Source organism: Pristiophorus japonicus, chromosome 22 (assembly GCF_044704955.1).
Source record: "Pristiophorus japonicus isolate sPriJap1 chromosome 22, sPriJap1.hap1, whole genome shotgun sequence".
Taxonomy (NCBI): Eukaryota; Metazoa; Chordata; class Chondrichthyes; family Pristiophoridae; genus Pristiophorus; species Pristiophorus japonicus.
Genome location: NC_091998.1, coordinates 53,535,060 through 53,559,964, shown reverse-complemented (window position 1 = coordinate 53,559,964; position 24,905 = coordinate 53,535,060). Strand labels below are relative to the sequence as shown.

Below are 24,905 nucleotides of genomic sequence, written 5' to 3'. Positions count from 1 at the left end.
GACAGTTGTTGAAGGAAAGGTTGGGTGGGGAGCCTGGTTTGCTGCACGCTCCTTCTGCTGCTTGCGCTTGGTTTCTGCATGCTCTCGGTGACGAGACTCAAGGTGCTCAGCGCCCTCCCGGATGCACTTCCTCCACTTAGGGCGATCTTTGGCCAGCGACTCCCAGGTGTCGGTGGGGATGTTGCACTTTATCAGGGAGGCTTTGAGGGTGTCCTTGAAACGTTTCCTCTGCCCACCTGGGGCTCGCTTGCCATGTAGGAGTTCCGAGTAGAACGCTTGCTTTGGGAGTCTTGTGTCAGGCATGCGAACAATGTGGCCCGCCCAACAGAGCTGGTCGAGTGTGGTCAGTGCTTCGATACTGGGGATGTTGGCCTGATCGAGAACACTGACGTTGGTGCGTCTGTCCTCCCAGGGGATTTGCAGGATCTTGCGGAGACATCGTTGGTGGTATTTCTCCAGCAGTTTGAGGTGTCTACTGTACATGGTCCATGTCTCTGAGCCATACAGGAGAGCGGGTAGCACTACAGCCCTGTCGACCATGAGCTTGGTGGCAGAGTTGAGAGCCTGATCGAACACTCTCTTCCTCAGGCGGCCGAAGGCTGCGCGAGCGCACTGGAGGCGGTGTTGAACCTCGTCATCGATGTCTGGCCTTGCTGATAATAGGTTCCCGAGGTATGGAAAGTGGTCCACGCTGTCCAAACTAACGTAGAGCGCTACTCACTGAGCCACTGGCTGACACATGTACATCAGACAAAATTTAACATCGAGCCACATGAAGAGATATTAGGAAAGGTGACCACAATCTTGGTCAAAAAGGTAGGTTTTAAGGAGAGAAAAAAGGAGTAGAGAGGGGGAGAGGCTGAGGGAGGGAATTCCAGACATGGGACCTGGGCAGCTGAGACTTTGCGGAGTTTGGAAATCCAAATCTGGGGGTGTGTAATGCCGCGCCCGGCCGGCAGGGCGGCGCTGCGGCGGGAGGAGCAGCGGGATCGAGCGGCCGGGGCGCCGCTTGCTGCCACGTCAGGGGTTTCCAGGTAACCGGCGGCGGAGGCGTGAGCGAGGGAGCGGGGCCAGGACCGGGACAACCGGAGAAACCGGGCCCAACCAGGTAACTGGGGATAACCGGGACATACCGGGTAACTGGGGATAACCGGGCCCACACCGCGACATACCGGAGACGGACCGGGACACTCGATACCGGGAGCGGGGCAGTGACCGGTGACACCGGGACAGGGTGCACCTGGCAGTGGGGTTGGTGTATGTAGGAGGGAGCATAGCTCCGGCACCCGGGGGGACCCAAATATTGATCCGAAGCGGTTTAATTTTGTGCAAAGTGAGCCTGCCTCATTATCATGAACTGGGTCCTGCAATCCGGGCCGATAGTTGTGTGTTGAGATAGAAATGGGCAATTCTGTGTGTTAAACGGCATCAGATTTATTTCAAAGATTTTATTCTTGCAAAATCTGCTCACTAAAGATTTCCAGACTTCGCCTAATGGGACAGGGTCCCGTCTTGTCATGGGACAGGGTCTTGTACTGGGACAGGGTCCCGTCTTGTCATGGGACAGGGTCTTGTACTGGGACAGGGTCCCGTCTTGTCATGGGACAGGGTCTTGTACTGGGACAGGGTCCCGTCTTGTCATGGGACAGGGTCTTGTACTGGGACAGGGTCCCGTCTTGTAATGGGACAGGGTCTTGTACTGGGACAGGGTCCCGTCTTGTAATGGAACAGGGTCTTGTAATGGGACAGGGTCTTGTCTTGTAATGGCACAGGGTTCCGTCTCGTAATGACACAGGGTCCCGGTTAATGTGTCCCCTCCATGTGTCATTTTTCTATCTCCTAAAAATGTTGGAAATACACAGCAAGTCCGTCTGCACAGACGCGATGGGCCAAATGGTCTCCTTCCATGCTGCAAACCTAGATCTGACGAAGTTTACAGCACAGAAAGAGGCCATTTGGCCCATTGCGGCTTTGCCAGCTATCTGCTGGAGCCATCCAACAGTAATCCCACTGTCCGCGCTCTCGCCTCACAGCCCCCTAACTTTCTCTGTGCCAAATAGTTGTCCAGCGTTCCCTTGCAAGATGCAATGGTCTCTTCACCACCACTCCCTCCAACATCTGTGTGTGTGAAGGATTTTCTCCTCCCTCTCCCTCTCATTCTCTGTGACCTTTACAGCTGACTTGCTTGGCACATTGAGTATTTTATGATTTAAATTATTTACATTTGAGAGGAAAGTGTTGCAAGTAAAATATAGATATTTCTTTCTGTGATTGTAGTTGATTCTGTGTTCAGCTGATCAGTGCCTCTTGACACTTTGGTCAGTCCAACTCAGCACCACTTCTCTTGACCCCTCCATGGTCTCTAAATTGTCAGACCACTTGTCCGACAACCAGTTCTGGATGAGCAGACATTTTCTCCATTAAATATTGGGAAGACTGAAGCCATTGTCTTTGATCCCCGCCACAAACTGCGTTCCCTAGCCACCGACTCCATCCCTTTCCCTCGCATCTGTCTGAGGCTGAACCAGACTGTTCGCAACCTCGGTGTCCTAGTTGACCCTGAACTGAGCTTCTGGCCACATATCCGCGGCATAACTAAAACCACCTATTTGTATTCTCCATAACATCGCCCGTCTCCACCCCTGCTTCAGCTCATCTGCTGCTGAAACCCTCATCCATGCCTTTGTTACCTCTAGAATTGACTATCCAACACACTCCTGGCTGGCCTCCTACATTCTACCCTATGTAAACTTGAGGTCATCCAAAACTCGGCAGCCCGTGTCCTAACACGCACCAAGTCCCGCTCACCCATCACCCCCTGTGCTCGCTGACCGACATTAGCTCCCGGTTAAGCAATGCCTCGATTTCAAAATTCTCATCCTTGTTTACAAATCACTCCTCCCTATCTCTGCAATCTCCTTCAGCCTCCCAACCCCCCCCCAAGATGTCTGCACTCCTCAAATTCTGCCCTCAACCAATATAATCGCTCAACCATTGGTGGCCTGGGCCCCAAGCTCTGGAACTCCCTCCCTAAACCTCTCCGCCTCTCTTTACTCCTTTAAGACTCTCCTTAAAACCTACCTCTTTGACCAAACTCACCTGTCCTAATTTCTTCTTGTGTAGCTCGGTGTCAAATTTATTGTTGTGTGTTATAAAAATCCTGTGACGCGCCATGGGACATTTTACTACGTTAAAGGCATGACATAAATACAAGTTGTTGTTGACGTGACATGCAAGAGGCAATCTTTGTGCCCTCTGACGCTGCTTCATTAATAGGGGAAATAGAGCAAGCAATGATTTATAAAAAGGTGTAACCCTATGCGGGGGGAAGCGGTCAGAGGATGCTGTGGACAATGTTCCCTCGAATTTTTTTTGGCTGCTTGGTCCATTCAAATTTCTCCACATCTGCGATTAAAAGCTGGTGTGGGGTCTGTGCGGGACCTCCAGACCCCTGCACGGCCGCGGGACTTAACGGGAGCATTGGTTGTGGACTGATTCTCGAGGGGGGGACGTCGGTGATGCGAGCAGACAGACTGAAGATAATTGGCAAAAGAATCGGGGAAATGAGAAATGTTATTACACAGCAACTTATAATGACGTCCTGACAGGGCGGTGGAAGCAGATTCAATAGCAAATTTCAAAAGGGAATTGGTTATATATGTAATCGCAGGGTTAAGGGGACAGAGCAGGGCAGTGGGACTAATGAGATAGCTCTTTCAAAGAGCCAGCTCAGGAAACAATGGCTTCCTACCGTGCTGTATGATTCTATAACTGCCAAAATGGAGCAGTCATTAACTACAAAAGCTGCAGAACAGATTATGGCTGCTACACCCACTGTGGTAGCTTGAAGCAGTTCGTGATGTTGCAGAGTGTGTGATGCAAGTTGTCGTTCAGTGACTGACGTCAAAGTTTGAGCCGTGCTCAGTTAATTGCACAATGGTGGATATTAGTTTTGACACGCACGTAGTGTTATTCTGCTGTGATCACAACAGGCTCCATCTTCACCTGCAGGGAGCTTCACCTACACGAGCCTGCTGCACGGGGTTTAAAGGGTTAAATTATGAGGACAGGTTGGATAAACTTGGCTTGTATTCTCTCGAGCACCGAAGATTGAGGATGGATGAGATCAAGGTGTTTAAAATGATAAAAGAATTCAATAGGGTAGATAACAGAGAAACTCTTTCATCTGGTGAGAGAATCCATTTTCAAACGGTAAGAGATTGGGAAATGTTGGTGTTCAGGGTACCTGGGTGTCCTTGTACACGAATCACTGAAAGGTAACATGCAGGTACAGCAAGCAATTAAAAAAGCAAATGGTCTGTTGGCCTTTATTACAAGAGGATTTGCGTATAAGAGTAAAGATGTCTCTCTGCAATTATATAGGGCCCTGGTGAGACCGCACCTGGAGTATTGTGTATAGATTTGGTCTCCTTACCTAAGGAAGGATATACTTGCCGTAGAAGGAGTGCAACGAAGGTTCACCAGACTGATTCCTGGGATGGGAGGATTGTCCTATGAGGAGAGATTGAGTAGACTAGGCCGATATTCTCTGGAGTTTAGAAGAATGAGAGGTGATCTCGTTGAAACATACAAAATTCTTACAGGGCTCGACAGGGTAGATGCAGGGAGGATGTTTCCCCCGGGCTGGGGAGTCTCGAACCAGGGGTCACAGTCTCAGGGGTCGGCCACTTAGAACTGAGATGAGGAGAAATTTCTTCACTCGGAGGGTGTTGAATCTTTAAAATTCTCTACCCAGAGGGCTGTGGAGGCTCAGTCGATGAATATATTTAAGACAGAGAGCGATACATTTTTTGGGCTTTAGGGGAATCAAGGGATATGGGGATCAGGCGGGAAAGTGGAGTTGAGGTTGATGATCAGCCATGATCTTATTGAATGGCGGAGCAGGCTCGAGGGGCCGAATGGCCTCATCCTGCTCCTAATTCTTTCGTAGAACTGTAACTTCCAGGCTGTAACTTCACCTTTGGTGTTGGCCACAAATTTCAAGAGCCTTTTGTCCCGTCATTTCTTCTTCTTTGGCAGTCCCCCGGAGTCGAGGATGACTTGCTTCCACATTAATACGAGTTCTCAGGTGACTGATGAGCCCAATGCGGGACCTACAGTCTCTGTCACAGGTGGGGCAGACGGTGACTGAAGGGACGGCTGGGTGGGGTGCTTGGGTTGTCGTGCGGACCGAGATGAGGAGAAACTTCTTCACTCAGTGAATTGTGAACCTGAGGAATTCTCTACCACAGAAAGTTTTTGAGGCCAGTTCGTTAGATATATTCAAAAGGGAGTTAGCTGTGACCCTTACAGCTAAAGGGATCAAGGGGTATGGAGAGAAAGCAGGAATGGGATACTAAAGTTGCATGATCAGCCATGATCATATTGAATGGTGGTGCAGGCTCAAAGGGCCGAATGGCCTACTCCTGCACCTATTTTCTCTGTTTCTGCTGTTTGTACTTGGCTTCCGCGTACTCCCGGCGAAGAGACTCGAGATGTTCGGCGCCTTCTCGGATGCTTCTCCACTTTGAGCGGTCTTGGGCCAGGGACTCCCAGGCATCGGTGGGGATGTTGCACTTTATCAGGGAGGCTTTGAGGATGTCCTTGAAACGTTTCCTCTGCCCACCTAGGACTTGCTTGCTGTGTAGGAGCTCTGAGCCTCGTCATTTAAACTCATCAGAGATCACTTGCTCTCTACTTGCAAGAATCAATCTTCGCAGGTTACCTCCGCTCTGCTTGTACAACTACAACAACTTATATTTACATAGCGCATTTATCATAATATACTGTCCACTTGCAGGTAAACGTTGAAGTCCCAAGCTGATGATTCAAAGGTTGGTGCTCTGAATCACTTCCACACTTGTCCAACACACCTTCCAATCTCTGAAATTAGCAAAGAAACTAATTCAGAATACCCACCCCGGGGGTATCGGAGCAAAGTGTGGAAGTTAATTGTTGCCTTGCGTTGCATTTCGCTCCGTGACTTGTGTAAGGAGCAGATGGAATATGGTGGGGGACATCACGAGAGAGAGAAAAGCCCCTGATAATGACTGCTGACTGGCGAGCGGTTCTGGTAAAGGGACATCTAACACGGCGCTCTTATCTTTCCCAACAGATTGGCACTGAAACACCAGACAAAATCAAACACGGGTCAACATGCGGAAGAATGTTGTGGTAAACCTGATCTGTGAAGTTACACTGCGATTACTCCTGTTCGGAATATTCCTGTAAGTGTTTTGGACTGCAGAAGCAAATTCCTTTCGCGTGCTTTTTCCCGGCATGAATTTTGAGCATGGTCGCAAGCTGTCAGCAGTCATCGGTTCTAGCAAGTTTATCTGGAATCTTGGCACTTCAACTACTTTTTTTTTTTTAAAGCAAAAAAAAACACACTCAATGCCCCAGTTTTCACGGTGAATTTAAAAGCTGTTCTTTCACCCAGACCTGCGGTTTAAGAAGCACGGGGCCGCGCGTTTCTGTGGTACTGGCAGTATTCTGCATTCTTTTGATAGTGACCAACTGTAGCTGGAGCACAGGCATATGTCAAAACCAACTAATTAAAGAGGTCTGTCTCCAGCATCTTCTGGCTGTGAGGGCCCTGCATGAAATGAGTTTGAGCGATCTTAACCAGTTCCTAGTGGCCACAGCGCACAATAAAAGACTTGCATTTCTATAGCGCCTTTCACGACCATCGGATGTCTCAAAGCGCTTTACAACCAATGAAGTACTTTTGGAATGTGGGAAATGCGGCAGGCAATTTGTGCACAGCAAGCTCCCACAAACACCAATTTGATGACCAGATAATCTGTTTTAGTGATGTTGATTGAGGGATAAATATTGGCCCCAGGACACTGGTGATAACTCCCCTGATCGTCTTCGAAATAGTGCCGTGGGATCTTTTATGTCCACCTGAGAGGGCAGACAGGGCCTCAGTTGAACATCTCATCTGAAAGACGGCACCTCCGACAGTGCAGCACTCCCTCAGCACTGCACTGGGAGTGTCAGCCTAGATTTGTATGCTTGAGTCTCTGGAGTGGGGCTTGTACCCACAACCTTCTGACTCGAAGGCGAAAGTGCTGCCCACTGAACCACGCCTGACCCCTAAGTGCACTAATTAGTTAGTGGGGGAAATTGGGGGGAAATGTCAGTGATGTGGTAAGCTTTTCTCTTGAACTTGAAGCTAGGGTGCATTGTTGGGGCTGGGGAGAGGGAGCATCACCTTGCATGCAGTGGTCCAGCACCTGACCCAGAAATGATTGATGTGGCCATTGAGTCTTCCATTCCTCGACGTCATCACCTCGAATACAAGTGGATTTTTTATTTTGGTGAAGTATAAAGTCCTGTGCGTTCCTGACAGACTAAAGGATTGATACGGTGTTTAAAGACATTGAAGAAGCAATTGTCGTACGTCTTAAACTGACCTCTTTGCTTGTATTCTACAGGATTTCCGAGACGTTAACCCCATTCCACCGGATTATCCATCCAGAGGAGATGTGGCTGTACAAAAACCCCCGGACTGAGAGGGATATCGTCCCTACATGGCACATGTTTGTAAGTAAAATATTGTCGCATTCTTTATAAGTCAAGTGCTATTCGTTTGAAAGAAGGAAAAGAAAGACTTGCATTTTTACAGCATCATTCATGACCACTGGACGTCTCAAAGCGCTTTACAGCCAATGAAGTACTTTTTGGAGTGTAGTCACTGTTGTAATGTAGGAAACGCAGCAGCCAATTTGCGCACAGCAAGCTCCCACAAACAGCAATGAGATAATAATCAGATATTGAGCCTGAAATTCCGATGTCCCAGGCCTATACGAAGTTTCGACGGACCCGGGAAGGCATCGGAAAAGCCGGTTTTCAACGAGCAATGTGCATGCGCTGAAAATCGGCTTTTCCGATACGTCAAGTTTCTGGCTTGACAGATCTCGCGCATATCGGGAGCGAGGACATTTGTACGTGCAAATTTGCGATACTTACGCATACAAATGTCCTCAAAAATCTTGCACCTGAAAAAGCAGGCACATAGCTTACTTTCACAGGCGCAAGTTTTTTAAAACACACAAAAACATATAAAAATAAAGTTATGAAAACATATTTTATTGTTTAAAAACCCTCCCCACAATGATAAGTTTATTTTAAGGCATAATTTAAAAAAACTTTTTTAAAAATCGGGAAAATATATTTTTTTATAAGACATTAATAATTTTAATTTAAATGAATCTTAAATATGTAGTGTATATTTTCTATTTTTTTATTAGTGATTTAGGTGTTTGGGGGGGTTTCTCATTCATAGTAATAGGAGTTTCATACTTACGAAACTCCTATTACTCTGAATGAGAAGATACTATACCTGATTGGCTGCCCAGAGCCATGTGACTCCAGCTCCAGGTTTGCGCATGTCCCGACGTGCACGCGCTGTGATGCGCAGCAAGAGGAGGCCTGTGCATCGGAAAGTCAAGCGGGTAGGTGTGTATTTTTTCTCTAAAATCTAGACGAACGCCTGCAGGAAGGAGAAAGCGGAATTTCTGGGCCAATATGTTTTTAATGATGTTGATTGAAGGATAAATATTGGTTTGGACACCAGGGATAACTCCCCTGCTCTTCTTCAAACTAGTACTATGGGATCTTTTATGTCCACCTGAGAGGGCAGAGATTGGTCTAACATTTCATCTGAAAGATGGCACCTCTGACAGTGCAGCGCTCCCTCAGTACTGCACTGGAGTGTCGATCTCGATTTATTTTTACGCTCAAGGTCTCTGGAGTGGGACTTGAACCCACAACCTTGTGACTCAGACCGAGGGTGCTACCCACTGAGCCATGGCTGAGACTCATAAAGGACTCGTGTCCTGCTTTTTAGGCAACCCAATTCCTGGATCGTGATGGTTCAGTGGCACTGTGGCAGATTATTTTCTCTAGCCCAGGGCCAGCTAGGCTAATTGACTCACACCCGCTAACTCGGCACTGTCTGGGATGAAGGGACATTATTCTGCTCTTTATAATTCACTTGTACAGTATCTTAACCAAGTGAACCAGCAGAGGAGCTTGACCTATCTCTATAAATCCTCGCTGATAGTTGAAAGTCTGTCTTCACGTACAAGGTGCCCTCCCTGTTGCCCCATTCTATAATTCGCCCAGTGACATTTTCCGTTCTTCCTTCAACAGGCCATTTCCATCCTGACTCCAATGATGACGATACTTCTGATGAAGCTGCTGAACAGGACGGAAAACGGGGATGTGAAGGAGGGTTGTTTAGGTAAGGGAAACTATTCGTTTCACTCGTGCGTAACGTCAACTTCTTATTCAAATCGTTCTGGTGTAGGGCTACATCATAAAGGAAAGAAAAAGCCTTTTGCCTCCTCAGCACAAACCACAGTGCTTTTCAGACAAAGATTTATTTTTGAAGTGCAGTCACTGTTGTTGTGCAGGCAAACGCGGCAACCCGTATGCACAGAAAGATCCCACAGACAACAATTGGCGTAGATGATTAGTTGGTCTGTTTTTCGCAGAGTTGGTAGAGGGATGAATATTGGCCAATGGGAGAACTCCCATTTGCACAGTGCCAAAGGGTCGTTTATGTCCGCCCGAGAGGGCAGGTGGGGCCTCGAAAGACAGCACCTCCGACCGTGCAGCACTCCCTCGGTACTGCAAGGGAGCGGCAGCCCAGATTATGTGCTCAGCCCCTGAAGGTCCCAGGTTGAGCTCCGTTCTGTGCCACATTGCCTGATGTAAGCCAGGTTTGTCGCTGTTGTGCACTGCCGTTGACCCGTGCACTCCTTGGCCAGGGAGTTGGGGGCGGGGATGTGAAAATTAGACTAGCCCTGCTCCTGATTGTTGTCCAGTGACACCCACGTATGGTATGGCTAAGATTGAGCTCAACTGGGATTGCGATTGGGGTGCAATTATGTGCCTCGACTCTCCTGGGCCAGCGGAAGGAAAGGAGAGGCTGGGCTACCCGCCAAGCAGTGACTCGGTTGTGATCGATCGATCTGCTGGAATACATTCTGCACGCTGGCGCATAAGGAATGACGACATCTTGTCAAGGTTAGAGAAGCATATCCAGGCAGTGAGTGTGCACTTTAGGGAGAGAGCGGCAATAAGATAGAATCACAGAATCTTAGAAATTTACAGCACAGAAGGAGCCCATTTTGGCCCATCGTGCCCACACCAGCCAACAAAGAGCTGTCCAGCCGAATCCCACTTTCCAGCTCTTGGTCTGTAGCCCTGTACATTATGGCACTTCAAGTGCACATCCAAGCACTTTTTAAATGTGGTGAGGGTTTCTGCCTTTTCTACACTTTCAGGCAGTGAGTTCCAGACCCCCATCACCCTCTGGGTGAAGAAATGTCCTCTCAAATCCCCTCTAAATCTCCTACCAATTACTTTAAATCTATGCCCCCCTGGTTGTTGACCCATCTTCTGTGGGAAATACATTATTCCTATCCATCCTATCTAGGCCTCTCATAATTTTATACACCTGAATAAGGTCTCCCCTCGGCCTCCTCTGTTCCAAAGAAAACAAACCCAGCCTATCCAATCTTTCCTCATCGCTAAAATTCTCCAATCCAGGCACCATCCTCGTAAATCTCCCCTGGACTCTCTAGTGCAATGACATCTTTCCTGTAATGTGGTGACCAGAACTACACGCAGTACTCCAGCTGTGGCCTAACTCGTGTTTTATACAGTTCAAGCATAACCTCCCTGCATTCTGTGCCTATGGCAAAAGATTTAAAAAATCTAGGCCTTCTGCATCCGTTTCAGTTCATCTTTTCCTGTTACAATCTCAGTGGTACAGACAGTTCTGTGGCGTCTTGTTGGATTTATTTATCGACTGAATTACAAAACCATCACTGGGGGGACCTGGATACAGTGGGTTCCATCGTGGCCTTGCAGCGTTTTAGTTCTGACTGACGGGATGACCGTCAGCTCTGCTGGCTGCACAGGTCTCCATAAAATTTGGGCAGTGTCAGTCTCACTGGATCGGCCATTGGGCTACGATTATCGTCCGATGGTGGCCATGGGTTTCACAGCACAGCATTAACCCTCATGTATTAGCATGGATAGAGGATTTGTTAATGGACAGAAAACAGAGAGTAGGGATAATCGGATCTTTTTCAGGTTGGCAGTTGTAACTAGTAGGGTGCCGCAAGGATCCGTGCTGGGGCCTCAGCTATTTACAATCCATATCAATGACTTAGATGAAGGGAGCGAGTGTAATGTATCCAAGTTTGCTGACAATACAAATCTAGGTGGGACAGTAAGCTGTGAGGAGAACACAAACGTCTGCACAGGGATATAGATAGACTAAGTGAGTGGGCAGTAAGGTGGCAGATGGAGTATAATGTGGGGAAATGTGAGGTCATTCACTTTGGTAGGAAGAATAGAAGAACAGAATTTTTTTTAAATGGTGAAAAAATTTTAAATGTTGGTGTTCAGAGAGATTTGGGTGCCCTTGTACAAGAAACACAGGAAGCTAACATGCAGGTACAGCAAGCAATAAGGAAGGCAAATGGCATGCTGTCCTTTATTGCAAGGGGGTTGGAGTATAAGAGTAAGGAAGTCTTGCTGCAATTGTACAGGGCCTTGGTTAGACCACAGTTTTACTGGAGTACTGTGCACAGTTTTGGTCTCCTTATCTAAGGAAGGATATACATGCCTTGGAGGCGGTACAATGGAGGTTCACTGGATTGATTCCTGGGATGAGAGGGCGGTCTTATGTTGAGAGATTGTGTAGAATGGACCTATACTCTCTGGAGTTTAGACGAATGAGAGGTGACCTCATTGAAACACACAAGATTCTGAAGGGGATTGACAGGGTAGATGCTGAGAGGTTGTTTCCCTGGGTTGGGGAGTTTAGAACCAGGGGGCACAGTCTCAGGATAAGGGGTCGGCCATTTAGGACTGAGATGAGGAGGAATTTCACTCCGAGGGTGGTGAATCTTTGGAATTCTCTGACCCAGAGGGCTGTGGATGCTGAGTCTCTGAATATATTCAAGGCTGAGATCGATAGATTTTTGGACTCTAGGGGAATCAAGGGATATGGGGATCGGGCGGGAAAGTGGAGTTGAGGTCGATGATCAACCGCGATCTTATTGAATGGCGGAGCAGGCTTGAGGGGCCGAATGGCCGACACCTGCTCTTATTTCTTATGTTCTTAAATTAGGGACAGGAGTCGAGGGAGGTTTGCTGTGCATCTGATCTGGGAGTACTCAGTGCAGACACTGGCTAGTTGGAATGGAGAGTGTTACTTTCCCCCAGTGTCCTTGCCTAGCAAGTGAAAAAATACTTGAGTCCTTGGTAATGTTTGTTGAGAATGCGTCACATTAAATTCCCATGAAGTTTCTGTTTCGAAACTGTGACATCGTCACTTACAAGCAATTCTCTTCAATTTCCGTGATTGCACAAATGAAACGTAATCGCTGTGTTTGCATTTACAGCGGCGTCTCTGGGCCTGGTTTTGAATGGAGTCATCACAAACACCCTGAAACTGGTGATCGGAAGGTAAGTTGGGATCGGCACAGCCTGAAAGGCGCACCTGTGCTTCGTGGAAGAAGTAATCCAGGGTGATGTCCCTTTGCAGGGCCCAAGGGTTTGGGCAGGTCCTGGCTCCGAACGCTGACCATTTAAGCTGTTGTCCATTTTAAAAACTCTCTGCGTCACCTCCCCTCACATTCCTTGGGTTCCACGTCGGAGCAAGAAGCACCGAAATATCACCTTAAACTAGCACAGAGTCGCCACAAAACACGGGTTTGACCAGGACACCGGGGATACCTCCCCTGCTCTTCTTCGAAATAGTGCCATGGACATATAGTACCTTTTACGTCCACCTGAGAGAGCAGACTTTAACGTCTTATCCGAAAGACGGCACCTCAGACAGTGCAGCACTCCCTCAGCATCATCATCATCATCATAGGCAGTCCCTCGAAACGAGGATGACTTGCTTCCACGCCAAAAAAGAATGAGTTCACAGATGTTTCAATGAAGGACTTAATATTCCAGGTCCTGAACTACATGTTGAAGGGTGGAAAATGCCTGTGCGTGGATTTTTTTACCGTGGTGTGGCCATTGTACACCAGTCACCACATGGGCTTGACAGAGCTAGGTCTTGGTCCAGTGGCAAGGGTTACCCAAGATGACCGGAGACTTGCTCTGCTGCACGGACCTAGTGCGCGCACATATCGCAGTGTGCGATGGCCCTGTGCTGCCCCTGGTCCCGAAATCACTCCTCTCCTGGGTCCCGATCACGTCCCTCTACAGTCTCTCGCCGCTCCTTCGGCCCGACCTCGCCGCTCCTGCTGTACCTGCCCACGCTCCAATCACCGACCTGGACCTTGATAACGTTCCTCTTCGCTTCCGTCGCCCTCCTGCACCAGCTCGCGCTGCTTCCTGAAGTGGCCTCCACGCTGCTCCCGGGTCGCTCACCTCCACTCCTTTTATGGACTGCACTGGAGTGTCCCTCAGCACTGCACTGGAGGGTCAGCCTAGATTTATGTGCTCAAGTCCCTGAAGTGGGACGTGAACCCACAACCTTCTGACTCCGAGGCGAGAGAGTGCTGCCCACTGAGCCACGGCTGACACGGGCTCAGCGTCCAAAAGCGCTTCACAGAGAATGAGCTGCCTTTGAAGTGTAGTCACTGTTGTAACGTGGTGTGAATGGTTGAGCTGGTGACAGTGCGATTGTGACTGGTGCTCACTGTTTGCAGGCCTCGGCCAGACTACTTCTACCGCTGCTTCCCGGACGGAGTGGTGACCGAGGACATGCAGTGCACGGGCGACCCCGGCTTGATAATGGAGGGAAGGAAGAGTTTCCCTAGTGGCCACTCTTCGTGTAAGTACACATCACCGCGCGTTCCTCACATCGCCGTGTAGAAAGATCCGCGACGGGCTTGCCATTCTTCAGCGGTAGGTCAAACGAGTCGAGATTCTGCGGGCGAGATCAAGAACAACCATGTGTCAGTTTTTGGCACCACTAAGGATTTGACACAGTGTTCAGCTCTGGCTCGGCCTCTTAACTTTGTAACCGCGCTAAAATTTTCTTTGTCGTAAGGTGATGACTGCGCTGGACACTAACTTCCGTTGCGGGTACTGGAGTTAGGTCACAGATCAGCCATGATCTCATTGAATGGCAGAACAGACTCGTGGGGCTGAATGGCCTCCTCCTGTTCCTCTGTCTGCAAACCGGTGGCATCAGAACGCCTCCAAGCCCCTCCTGCATTGCCCGACTTGAACTCATTCTCGTACTCAAGGAGCTAGAAAGGTTGGTGCTGTAATTGTTCTCTTCAGTTAGCTGCCCAACCAGCTCTGCTGTCCTTAATGTGATGCCATCTTGTGCTCAATGAAAGCCCCGCTGTCAGAATTGCAGGCTAATTTGAGCAGTTTTGATTCATCTTCAGTATCGATGGGAAGTGGACGTTGCAATTGTACATCTAACATATCAAAATGACTTGACCCCACTCCCAATTTTCACTGCCTCCCTCTTCCGTTTGCTCACCCCTTCACTTCCCAGGAGTCAGAGCTGATCACGTGGACAGTCATTGGGTGCCATCTTAGATGGAAGGGACCGTGGCTCACTGCCGCTTCGATCATTCATAGTTTGATCCCCTTGGCTCTCGGTGTTATTTATGTATTTGGGATCTGATGTTTTATCAGGACGCTTGCTTTACCCTTGTGTTCCTCAGTGTTGTCACTCGACATTGTGGGCATATTAATCGGCTTCTTCCGCATGGTCGTAGCAAAGCAAATCAAATGTCAATATCTAAGTCAGATATCGAGGCAAAAGCTTCCGGTGTAACAGCTTGGATATCTTGTAAGCTGCCTGCGAATTCCCTCTGAGGGCAGTGCTCGATGATGTGCTCCAGGGTCTGATTCGGGGCTCCACAGTCGCATGATGGGGAGGCTTTAATCTTCCACCTATGGAGAAGGTGGCAGCATCGACCGTGACCGTTTCTGAGGCGGTTGATGGTTGTCCACTGTTTGTGAGGAAGGTTTAATCCTTCAGGTTGTACTGTGGGGCCCTCTGTTGAGGTATCCATTCCGCATGTCACAGTTCTTCCAAGCATATTAATAATGAAAGCAAAGAAAAATCTCAGTTAAGCATTTGTTGTGGCCAAATTCCGCGAGACGTTCTCAATGCATCAACTCAAGTTGCTGCCTTCAAAGTGACAGACTCCCAACACTCTTGTGTAAAAGTCTCCAGCTGGTTGAAAGCCATGCTTTACCAAACAAGACTTAACCTAATTCCCCTGATGGGTTGCTCTCTCCGTTCAAGTGATCATCTCATGAACGTTTCATAAGGAATACGATCTCCCTTATGCTAAAATGCCAGTGGCAGTGGTGACTGCACACCATTCCCCAGACAAGGCGACAGGACTCGGTGACATGCTCCCAAACATCTCGCCGTGGCTTGTGTAAATCACTCTTTGGAGAGGATTGCAGGGCCCAGTAACACAGCACCTTCCCAAAACTGTGCATGAGGGCAGTAACTTGCCACGTGATCAGTCAGAGCTGCAAAGCTTAGTGTTTTTTTTAATTCGTTCCTGGGATGTGGGTGTCGCTGGCAAGGCCGGCATTTATTGCCCATCCCTAATCGCCCCTTGAGAAGGTGGTGGTGAGCCGCCGCCTTGAACTGCTGCAGTCCGTGTGGTGAAGGTACTCCCCCAGTGCTGTTAGGGAGGGAGTTCCAGGATTTTGACCCAGCGACGATGAAGGAACGGCCGATTATATTTCCAGGTCGGGGTGGTGTGTGACTTGGGAGGGGAACGTGGAGGTGGGGGTGTTCCCATGCACCTGCTGCCCTTGTCCTTGTAGATGGTAGAGGTCGTGGGTTTGGGAGGTGCTGCCGAAGTTCTTGGGAACGCTGGTATATTCATTTTCCAAGCCCTCAAGTGTGATCCCTTGGTATTGACCTGCTCCCTGACTTTCCTTTTTCCAATCTTGGGGGTCTTGCGCTGCTGGCTTTGACCCTTCACCTTTACTCCCGAGTGGACAGAGCACCATGTGCCTGGGCGTGAAGCGGGTTGGGCTGGCAGAGTCGTCTTTTGAATCTTGTTCTTTCAATTCTACTCGCAGTTGCGTTTGCTGGCCTGGGGTTCACGGCCTTCTACCTGGGAGGGAAGCTCCACTGCTTCACATCAAGGGGCCGTGGAAAGGGATGGAGACTGTGTGTGATGCTGATGCCCTTGTACATCGCAGCCATGATCGCTCTGACGCGTGCCTGTGACTACAGGCACCACTGGCAAGGTGAGAGGCGCGGGCAATTTGGATTGCACCATTTCCATCTCATCACCCAACCCGTTTTACATTTTCCCAGCGACGCCAAGATGGTAACTTGTCCCACCTGATAACTAACCGTTTGGACAGTGGTGAAGTGCGAGCGTACTGCAGGAAAGTGTCGGGCAGCAAGAAGTATTCATCTCTAGTGCTGTACCCACCTCTTATACCGTCCACTCTTATCAGCCAAATAGATAAACCAGACTCCCCACCCACCCTTTCCTCCAACCACTGTCTGCCTCACCTGTGACCGAGACTGTAATTCCCACATTGGACTGTACAGTCACCCGAGATCTCACTTTTAGAGTGGAAGTGAGTCTTCCTCGATTTCGAGGGACTGTCTATGAAGATGAGATAAACACATGAGGGAGAAAGGAATAGAAGGATATATTGATTCGGTGATTTTCCTTAATTATTCGTTCCTGGGATGTGGGCGTTGCTGGCAAGGCCAGCATTTATTGCCCATCCTTAATTGCCCTCGAGAAGGTGGTGGTGAGACGAGCTAAGAGTCAACCACATTGCTGTGGGTCTGGAGTCACATATGGGCCAGACCGGGTAAGGGCGGCAGATTTCCTTCCCTAAAGGACATTAGCGAACCAGATGGGCTTTTACGACAATCCGGTAGTTTCATGGTCACCATTTCTGCATCTAGCGTTTTATTCCAGATTTTTATTTAATTAACTGAATTAAAATTTTCCCAGCTGCCGTGGTGGGATTTGAACTGGTGTCTCCGGATCATTAGTCCAGGCCTCTGGATTACTGGTCCAGTAACATAACCACGATGCTACCGTACCGATGAAATAGGGTGGGAGGAGGCTCGTGTGGAGCATAAACGCATGGACCAGTTGGCCCGAATGGCCTGTTTCTGTGCCGTAAATAAATGTAAATGGCGCTAATCATTTGCCAATATTATCGGAGTCAAATGCAACGGCTTCATTTTGAGTGATCTGACTATTTTGGGCAGTTCAATAAGTTCTTTGCACCTGGTTATATTTGTATTTAAATCCTTCCATGGGTCGTTCTGCATCTATTTTGAGCCCACGATCTCTCTCACGAGTAACAATCGCCAATTCTGGACTGGAATCCCACGCACGGCTGAGTTAGAAGCAACTGCGGCTGATAGTTAAGAAATCCCATCCCCTCCTGTGTTTTACCAGCTCTCGATTCTTCAGTCGTTAATTTGGGAACACTGGGAAACCCTTGATTTTAGTCCGGACAAACAGTCTACTGATCCCAATTGGAATTGGCACGGGCAGTAGAGAATTGGAGTCCAGTTCGCTGTTTTTTTTCTTCACTGCTCCCATTCTCTCTCTATCTTTCTCTTTCCAAAAGGTGATATACCTTCCAAACCCAGGAAGCAATCTTGCAGTTTCTAGCCCTTAAACTTGAGCTAATCCAAAACTCTGCTGCCCCTGTGCTAACTCGCACCAAATCCTCTTCACCCATCACCCCTGTGCTCGCTGACCGACATTGGTTCCCAGCCTCCATTTTAACATTCTCATTATTGTTTTCAAATCACTCCATGGCCCCTGCCCCTCCCCCCCCCATTACTGTAACCCCCTACAACCCTCCGAGATCTCTGCGCTCCACTAATTCTGGTCAGTTGACCATCTCCGATTTTAATCACCCCACCATTGGAGGCCGTGCCTTCAGCTTCCTGGGCCCTAAGCTCTGGAATTCCCTTCCTGAACCTCTTCTTCTTCAAGGGCCTCCTTAAAAGCTACCTCTTTGACCAAGCTTTTAGTCACCATCCTAATATCTGCTCAGTGTCAAATTTTGTTTGATAACGCTGCTGTAAAGCATCCTGGAATATTTTATTATGTTAAAGGTGCTATATAAGTGTTTGCCTTTTCTAACGAATAGCAGACATGGCATTCTCAGTAATTGCTCTCGCAATCTCTGTTACACGGGAATATTCAGCGAGATTTTGGCCGACGCACCAATACAGGCCAACCTCCTCAAAACCGTTTGCTCCCCTTGAGTAAGGTGCTATTTTGTCTTGCAGATGTGGTGGCTGGCTCTGTGATCGGACTGGCTGCATCGTACACCTGCTATCGACAGCACTACCCGAGTCTGTCGGACCCTGACTGCCACAAGCCCTACTCGAAAACCAAACTGTCAGCGGCGCAGGAGCGCAAGCTATCGAACCCCAGCTTCAAACTGGACGTGTAGTGAGCCGCCCATTTAGCAGTCTGCACCAGGGCACTCCAACCTTGTCCTCGCCATGTCAACCTAATTTTCTTTTTTTGGGCGACATTTGCACTTATTTATAACGGGACCTTTTGCAACACCGTAACGAGTGGCGCGCACACACACACACACACACACACACACACACACAAACAAGTGCAAAACAAGGGAATTAAATGGACCGGCAAGAGACCAGAGCATTTTCAGATTTTATTGGTTTGTGAAGTTAAAGTGATTGATTTTTACCCTTTTTTTTAAACAAGCCATTTATTTTTTTCCCTTTTTTTGCTCGAATCTACAAATTGGCAAATAAAATACAGATGGTACGAAGGCAATAGTTCAACATGGTTGTTACAAGTAAGTGCGTTTAGACTTTCCGATGGGTCACTTTTCTAAGTTCGAGTCTAATTACTTGCTTGAACCCACTTGTTCTGTGGAATTAAGTTCAGTGGGAACAAAATGACGGCAAAAATCTGCCCTGTGCAAACTCCCACACAGTGCAGTGATCGCCAGGACCAAGTGGCTGAAATTAATTCCACAGACTAAAATGCGCCAGTGATCTCTGCTCCCTGACACGTGTGTCTTATTACAGTTTAGGTTGAGCAACTTGTGATTGCTCCTCACCAATGGATCGATTGTGACACGGGAAGATGTGCAATTCTCTACAACCCCCTGAAATGGAAGTTATACTTCCGGTTTCCCATCCCCCCCAGAAACTTAAGCCAATCCGGGAGATTTTCCTCTTTTGGCCAATATTGTTTACGTCAGTCCCAGGTTAGTCCTGTCGTTGTGACATCGCTGTACCCGTGGGTCTTGAATGTGGCTCCTTGCCCCCACCCCAGCAAGTGAGCCATTGTTCCTGGCTGGCGTGCAGGCAACTGCAAATTCCCTAGTCGGAGCTGAAACTGCTTCTCAATGTCCAAATGACTGCAGATAGCACCACGTCAGGAAAGAAACACAAAAGGAGGTTGAGACTGGTGTTGGTGCAGAGTTACACCCCGCCTCCCCCCCCCCCCCCCCACATGGAGTGACAGAGTTCTGGGCCAATGTGACGAGCTCAGTTTAAACATTCTGTTTCTTTTGAGATGGTGATGGTGGGCTGCCTTGAACCACTAGGATCAGTTTTGATACAACTGATTGGCTTGCTAGGTCACCTGAAAGGGCAGTTAAGAGTCAACCACGCTGGGAGTCACATCTAGGCCCAGACTGGATGAGGACGGCAGGTTTTGTTCCCTACAGGAACCAGTTTGCGAACCAGTTGGGCTTCACGATCACTTCTGCTGATTCCAGTATTTTATTTGCAAAACACTGAATTCAAATTCTCAAACTGGATTTGAACCTGCATTCTCTGAATTATTGGCCCAGGCCTTGGATTACCAAATCCGGTAACATAACCCCGACCATTTCATCGCATGTCTGTGGACAGGATTTTGAAAGGATTTTATATCACTTGCGCTGACAGCCCTTCTCAACGAAATACTTCCTCATTTTGTAATAAGCTATCACAAGAGTGTGTGTGTGTGTGCGCACGGGGGGGGTTAAAGTTCACAGTGATCTCGGGAATGTTAATTTAATTTCTATACATTGAAACGGTTACATCAGGGAGATGGTGTGCGATTTGCACCCCATAAAGAATTGAGCGTCCCCTTGTGAGTTATGTCTAGCCCTGTAGATGCTGGTTATTGGGGCCACTGGCTTGCAGAGACCAAACACATCAAGTTCTGTTGCTTGTTGGGAATTGTTCTTGGGAATCAAACTCCACGATTCAATCACCTATCTTTCCATATCGATCATAAATTGCCCATGTTGAATTTACGCACTGATTTATATATTGAATCGACCTGTGGGCTTGTGTATTTATGTCGCTCTGCTGCTTTAAGTATTTTGTACAGAATGTTATGTATAGTTTCCATGGACCCTTCCACGGTGTGTGGGAGGGAGGGAGCAGAAATGTAGACCCTGGTCACAGATGGGCTGTTCACATTCCATTTACAGACTGGGAGTGCCTGGTCTTCACAGCGACCGCCTTTCAGGCTTGCTGCGGGGCAAGGGCAGAGATCAGCGTTCCCTTTAGGCTGGCTCTGCTCTCCCGCGCAGGTTTATAACTGAAAAACCACGTGCGCACGGAAATTTGACTGGGCCAAATTCTATAGAATTACAGAAATTTACAGCACAGAAGGAGGTCATTTTGGCCCATCGTGTCCGCGCCAGCCGACCAAGAGCTACCCAGCCTAATCCCACTTACCAGCTCTTGGTCCGTAGCCCTGTAGGTTACGGCACTTCAAATACTGTATTTTTTAAATGTGGTGAGGGTTTCTGCCTCTACCACCCTTTCAGGCAGTGAGTTCCAGACCCCCACTACCCTCTGGGTGAAGAAATGTCCCCTCAAATCCCCTCTAAACCTCCTAGCTTTAAATCTATGCCCCCTGGTTGTTGACCCCACTGCTAAGGGAACTAGGTCCTGCCTATCCACTCTATCTCAACCCCTCATAATTTTATACACCTCAATCAGGTCTCCCCTCAGCCTCCTCTGTTCGAAAGAAACAAACCCAGCCTATCCAATCTTTCCTCATAGCTAAAATTCTCCAGTCCAGGCAACATCCTCGTAAATCTCCTCTGTACCCACTCCAGTGCAATCACATCTTCCCTGTAATGCGGTGTCAGGATCTTGGATTGCCCCAAAATTAGAGGGAACATTAGTAGAGAAAATTATTTTTCGAATCACATTTCAAATTAGACAAGAGCGCGGGAGAAACTGGGTGGGACTGTTCAATCACAAGACTTCAGTCAACAACCCCCTGAGGCTGCATCTTGGAGCCAGAATTGGTTAGATCAGTGGTGAATAAAACACACACGCACACCTTCACCGTTTTGCTTTAGTGCCACTTCCAACAGGACGACAATCCTGAAAGGACACACTCTCGTTGGGCACATTCCAACCTTGTACTGTCATGTTGTGATATTCCTGTCATGGACCTTAGTCTGAACCACGGACAGGAGCAGGGTCTGTTGAACAGGCCGCCGGTTGTACATGAAACTGAAACCCTCCCCCTTGTTCCCCTTCACCATGATCCGCTGGTAGTCTTTGAATAGCAACTGTTTCCAATTGCAGGCGAAGCAATGAGCTAGTGAGCGGAGTCCTCGCCGCCTGTGCGTGTGGTTCTCGTGGGCCGAGCGCAGTGCCTGTTCACGCAAGTGTAAATATCGAGACACGTGTAAACAACTGTCTATGTAACCAAACTTGCTGCTTTCGTTCAATAGGCAGAGAAAGGGGCTACAGTCGGAGTGTAGTCCAGAGGGAAGGAAAGCGCGAAGCAGCCCGCACATACACCTTGGGATATTCCCGCTCCCCTTCCCTGGAATGTGAATTTGACCAGAATATGGTAACTGCAGACCCAACTATTGTCTTTGTGAATTGACCAATTCACTGAGTGTATTGTGAATTATACAAGGGGAGACTGCGGCAAGTTTTAGTCCTCTGTTGATCACGCTGTCTGAACAAAGTAATCTTAAAGTCAACTCTGTGTATAAATGGGAGTCATCTCTTTGTCTTCAAATAAAACAAGGACCAATATTTAAAATAGTTTTAGATTTCTTTCTGGTATTTTTCTCTTTGAGCTTTACTTGCATGGCACCATGATTAGTATAGAATTAAGCAGTCCCTCGTATCGAGGATGACTTGCTTCCACACCAAAAAGGCTTGAGTTCATAGGTGTTTCACTGAAGGACCTAATATTCCAGATCCCGAACTACATGTTGAAGGGTGGAAGATGCCTGTGCGTGGATGTTTTTAACGGGTGGTGGCAGCAGTTGCACACCAGCCACCACACGGGCTCGACAGGGCTAGGTCTTGGTCCAGTGGCAAGGATTAACCAATGAGACTGGAGACCTGCTCTGCTGCACAGACCGAGTGCACCCACATACTCCTACTATCCATAGATCGCAGTGTGGGCTGGCCCATGTTGCCCCTAGGCCCTCGCCTCTTCTGGGCCCCAAACCCTTGCCTCTCCTGGGCCCCGATCTCTCTCTGCTCCGGTCATTCGCCACAACTCCGCCCCGATCATTCGCCGCACCTCCGCCACGATCTCTCGCCGCACCTCTGCCCCGATCTCTCGCCGCACCTCCGCCACGATCTCTCGCCGCACCTCCGCCCTGATCATTCGCCGCATCTCCGCCACAATCTCTCGCCGCACCTCCGCCCCGATCTCTCGCCGCACCTCCGCCCCGATCTCTCGCCGCACCTCCGCCCCGATCTCTCGCCGCACCTCCGCCCCGATCTCTCGCCGCACCTCCGCCCCGATCTCTCGCCGCACCTCCGCCCCGATCTCTCGCCGCACCTCCGCCCCGATCTCTCGCCGCACCTCCGCCCCGATCTCTCGCCGCTCCTCCGTCCCGACCTCCCCGCTCCTCTGCTGTAACTGGGACCCGCTGATGTTCCTGCCCACACTCCAATCGGCAATCTGTGTTTAGGGTCTGTCAACTCGCTATGCCATACTCCAGTTTGCAGGCCATCCCACAATCCAATCGCTATCAATCTCAATGCCCATTCCCTACATGTCAGCACAGAAACGACTCTCTCAGAAACAGCAGAGGCAGCTTTTTTTTTGAAAAATAAAATCCCAGTCTACCTACAGTCCCACACGAAATGAGACAAGAAATATTTAATCACGACGGGTTGGAATCCAAGGCGACTCAGTGTCTGCACTCGCGCCTCTGAGTCAGAAGGTTGTGGGTTCAGGTTATACTCCAGAGACAAGAGCACGTAAATCTAGGCTGACACTCCCAGTGCAGTGCTGAGGGAGCACTGTCGGAGGGGCCATCTTTCGGATGAGACGTTAAACCGAGGCCCCGTCTGCCCCTCAGGTGAACGTAAAAGATCCCATGGCCACTATTTTGAAGAAGAGCAGGGGAGTTCTCCGCGGTATCCTGGTCAATATTTATTCCTCAATCAACATCACAGAAACAGATTATCCGACCATTATCACATTGCTGTTTGTGGGAGCTTGCTGTGCGCAAATTGATGATGCGGTTCCCTGCATCACAACAGTGACTGCACTCCAGAAAAGCACTTTTAGATGTCCTGAGGTCGTGGGAGGCGCGATATAATTGCAAGTCTTTCATTTCCTTTTAACCGTATCATCCACTTTTTAGTGCAAATGTAAGATCTGAGAAACTGAGCGTGGTGCTATTGGATTCAGTATAAAAAGTACCCAAAGACATGACTTTTAATGAAATTAAAAGGGAACTAGCCCATGTAACGTGGACAGAAAAATTGACAAAGAGCACATTGCAGAAACAATGAGAAACATTCAAGCAGGAGATAGCAAAGGTCTGCTCCAGACAATCCCGCCAGAAGGAAAAGGCTGAAAACATTGGGCTCACTCAGAGAGATTTCGCTGCGAGAGTTGTCAGGATCTGGAGATTTCTGCCTGAAAAGGTGGGGGAAGCTGATTCTATAAATAATTCTAAACAGGAGCCGGACAGGTACATGAGGATGACCAACTTACAGGGTGGCAGACAAAAAGCAGGGGTGTGGAGACATGGGGGGGCCGAGTGGCCTCCTTCTGTGCTGTAACTTTCTCTGAGTAGAGAAATTCAAATTAAAATGTGGTGGGAATTTTGAAAAGAGGCCTATATCAAACATAGCTAGGGCTGATAAATATATGGAATATAAAGAGGAGAAACAAAAAAAGATTAGCCAGGTGAAGCAATAGCATGAAGAAAGACTGGTGAAGAAAGTAAAGGGAATTACTGGATAATTTTATAAAACCTTTAAGATGAGTTAAAGGAAGGTAGGGGCTAATTAGAATTGGAAAAGGATGATAACCGAATTTCAGAGATGCTAAATCAGTGCGCGGCCTTGGTTTTTCACATAAGATTGTAGTCCTGTGAATGCAAAGGTACAAAAGGAGTAAATGGATAAGATAACGGGATTAGATGATAGATAATAAGGTTGTACTGAAAGAAAAAGTGCAACTCAAATTGGAAAAATTTGCTGGCTTGCATCCAGCCCAGAGTGAGAGAGCGCCACCAACTGACCGAAGCTGACAAGTGCATAACATGTCATCATCATCGGCAGTCCCTTGGAATCGAGGAAGACTTGCTTCCACTCTTAAAATGAGTTCTTAGGTGACTGAACAGTCCAATACGGGAATTACAGTCTCTGTCACAGGTTGGACAGACAGTCGTTGAGGGAAGGGGAGGGTGGGACAGGTTTGCCCCATGCTCTTTCCGCTGCCTGCGCTTGATTTCTGCATGCTCTCGGTGATGAGACTCAAGGTACTCAGCGCCCTCCCGGATGCACTTTCTCCAATTAGGGCGGTCTTCGGCCAGGGACTCCCAGGTGTCAGTGGGGATGTTGCACTTTATCAGGAAGGCTTTGAGGGTGTCCTTGTAACGTTTCCTCTGCCCACCTTTGGCTCGTTTGCCATGAAGGAGTTCCGAGTAAAGCG

The 24,905-nt window shown here is 48.6% G+C and overlaps 1 protein-coding gene across 3 annotated transcripts; it reads left to right on the top strand.

Annotated features, from left to right (window-relative positions):
- The first annotated feature begins 1,011 nt into the window (after nucleotides 1–1,011).
- On the top strand, nucleotides 1,012–22,019 carry LOC139235039 (phospholipid phosphatase 5-like). 3 transcript variants are annotated; one of them, XR_011588406.1, is made up of 9 exons: nucleotides 1,012–1,108; nucleotides 6,116–6,227; nucleotides 7,440–7,548; nucleotides 9,160–9,250; nucleotides 12,432–12,495; nucleotides 13,698–13,822; nucleotides 16,063–16,233; nucleotides 18,269–18,810; nucleotides 21,715–22,019. XR_011588406.1 is itself a non-coding variant. In XM_070866148.1 (8 exons), the coding sequence occupies exons 2-8, from the start codon at nucleotides 6,157–6,159 to the stop codon at nucleotides 18,433–18,435; spliced, it is 798 nt and encodes a 265-aa protein (XP_070722249.1). In that variant the 5' UTR covers nucleotides 1,012–1,108; nucleotides 6,116–6,156; the 3' UTR covers nucleotides 18,436–22,019. The 3 variants fall into 3 exon arrangements, 2 of the variants coding, with proteins under 2 accessions (XP_070722249.1, XP_070722250.1); XM_070866148.1 differs by having other exon boundaries at nucleotides 18,269–22,019; XM_070866149.1 differs by lacking the exon at nucleotides 1,012–1,108 and adding an exon at nucleotides 4,152–4,212 and having other exon boundaries at nucleotides 18,269–22,019.
- Nucleotides 22,020–24,905: the final 2,886 nt, after the last annotated feature.

What these genes read in the sequence shown, in the direction of transcription:
- LOC139235039 (XM_070866148.1), top strand. Translation starts at nt 6,157, where the DNA reads ATGCGGAAGAATGTTGTGGTAAACCTGATCTGTGAAGTTACACTGCGA. An exon ending in TCCCTACATGGCACATGTTT is followed by an intron (nt 7,549 to 9,159) that starts GTAAGTAAAATA and finishes TTCCTTCAACAG; the next exon opens with GCCATTTCCATCCTGACTCC. An exon ending in CTACAGGCACCACTGGCAAG is followed by an intron (nt 16,234 to 18,268) that starts GTGAGAGGCGCG and finishes TTTGTCTTGCAG; the next exon opens with ATGTGGTGGCTGGCTCTGTG.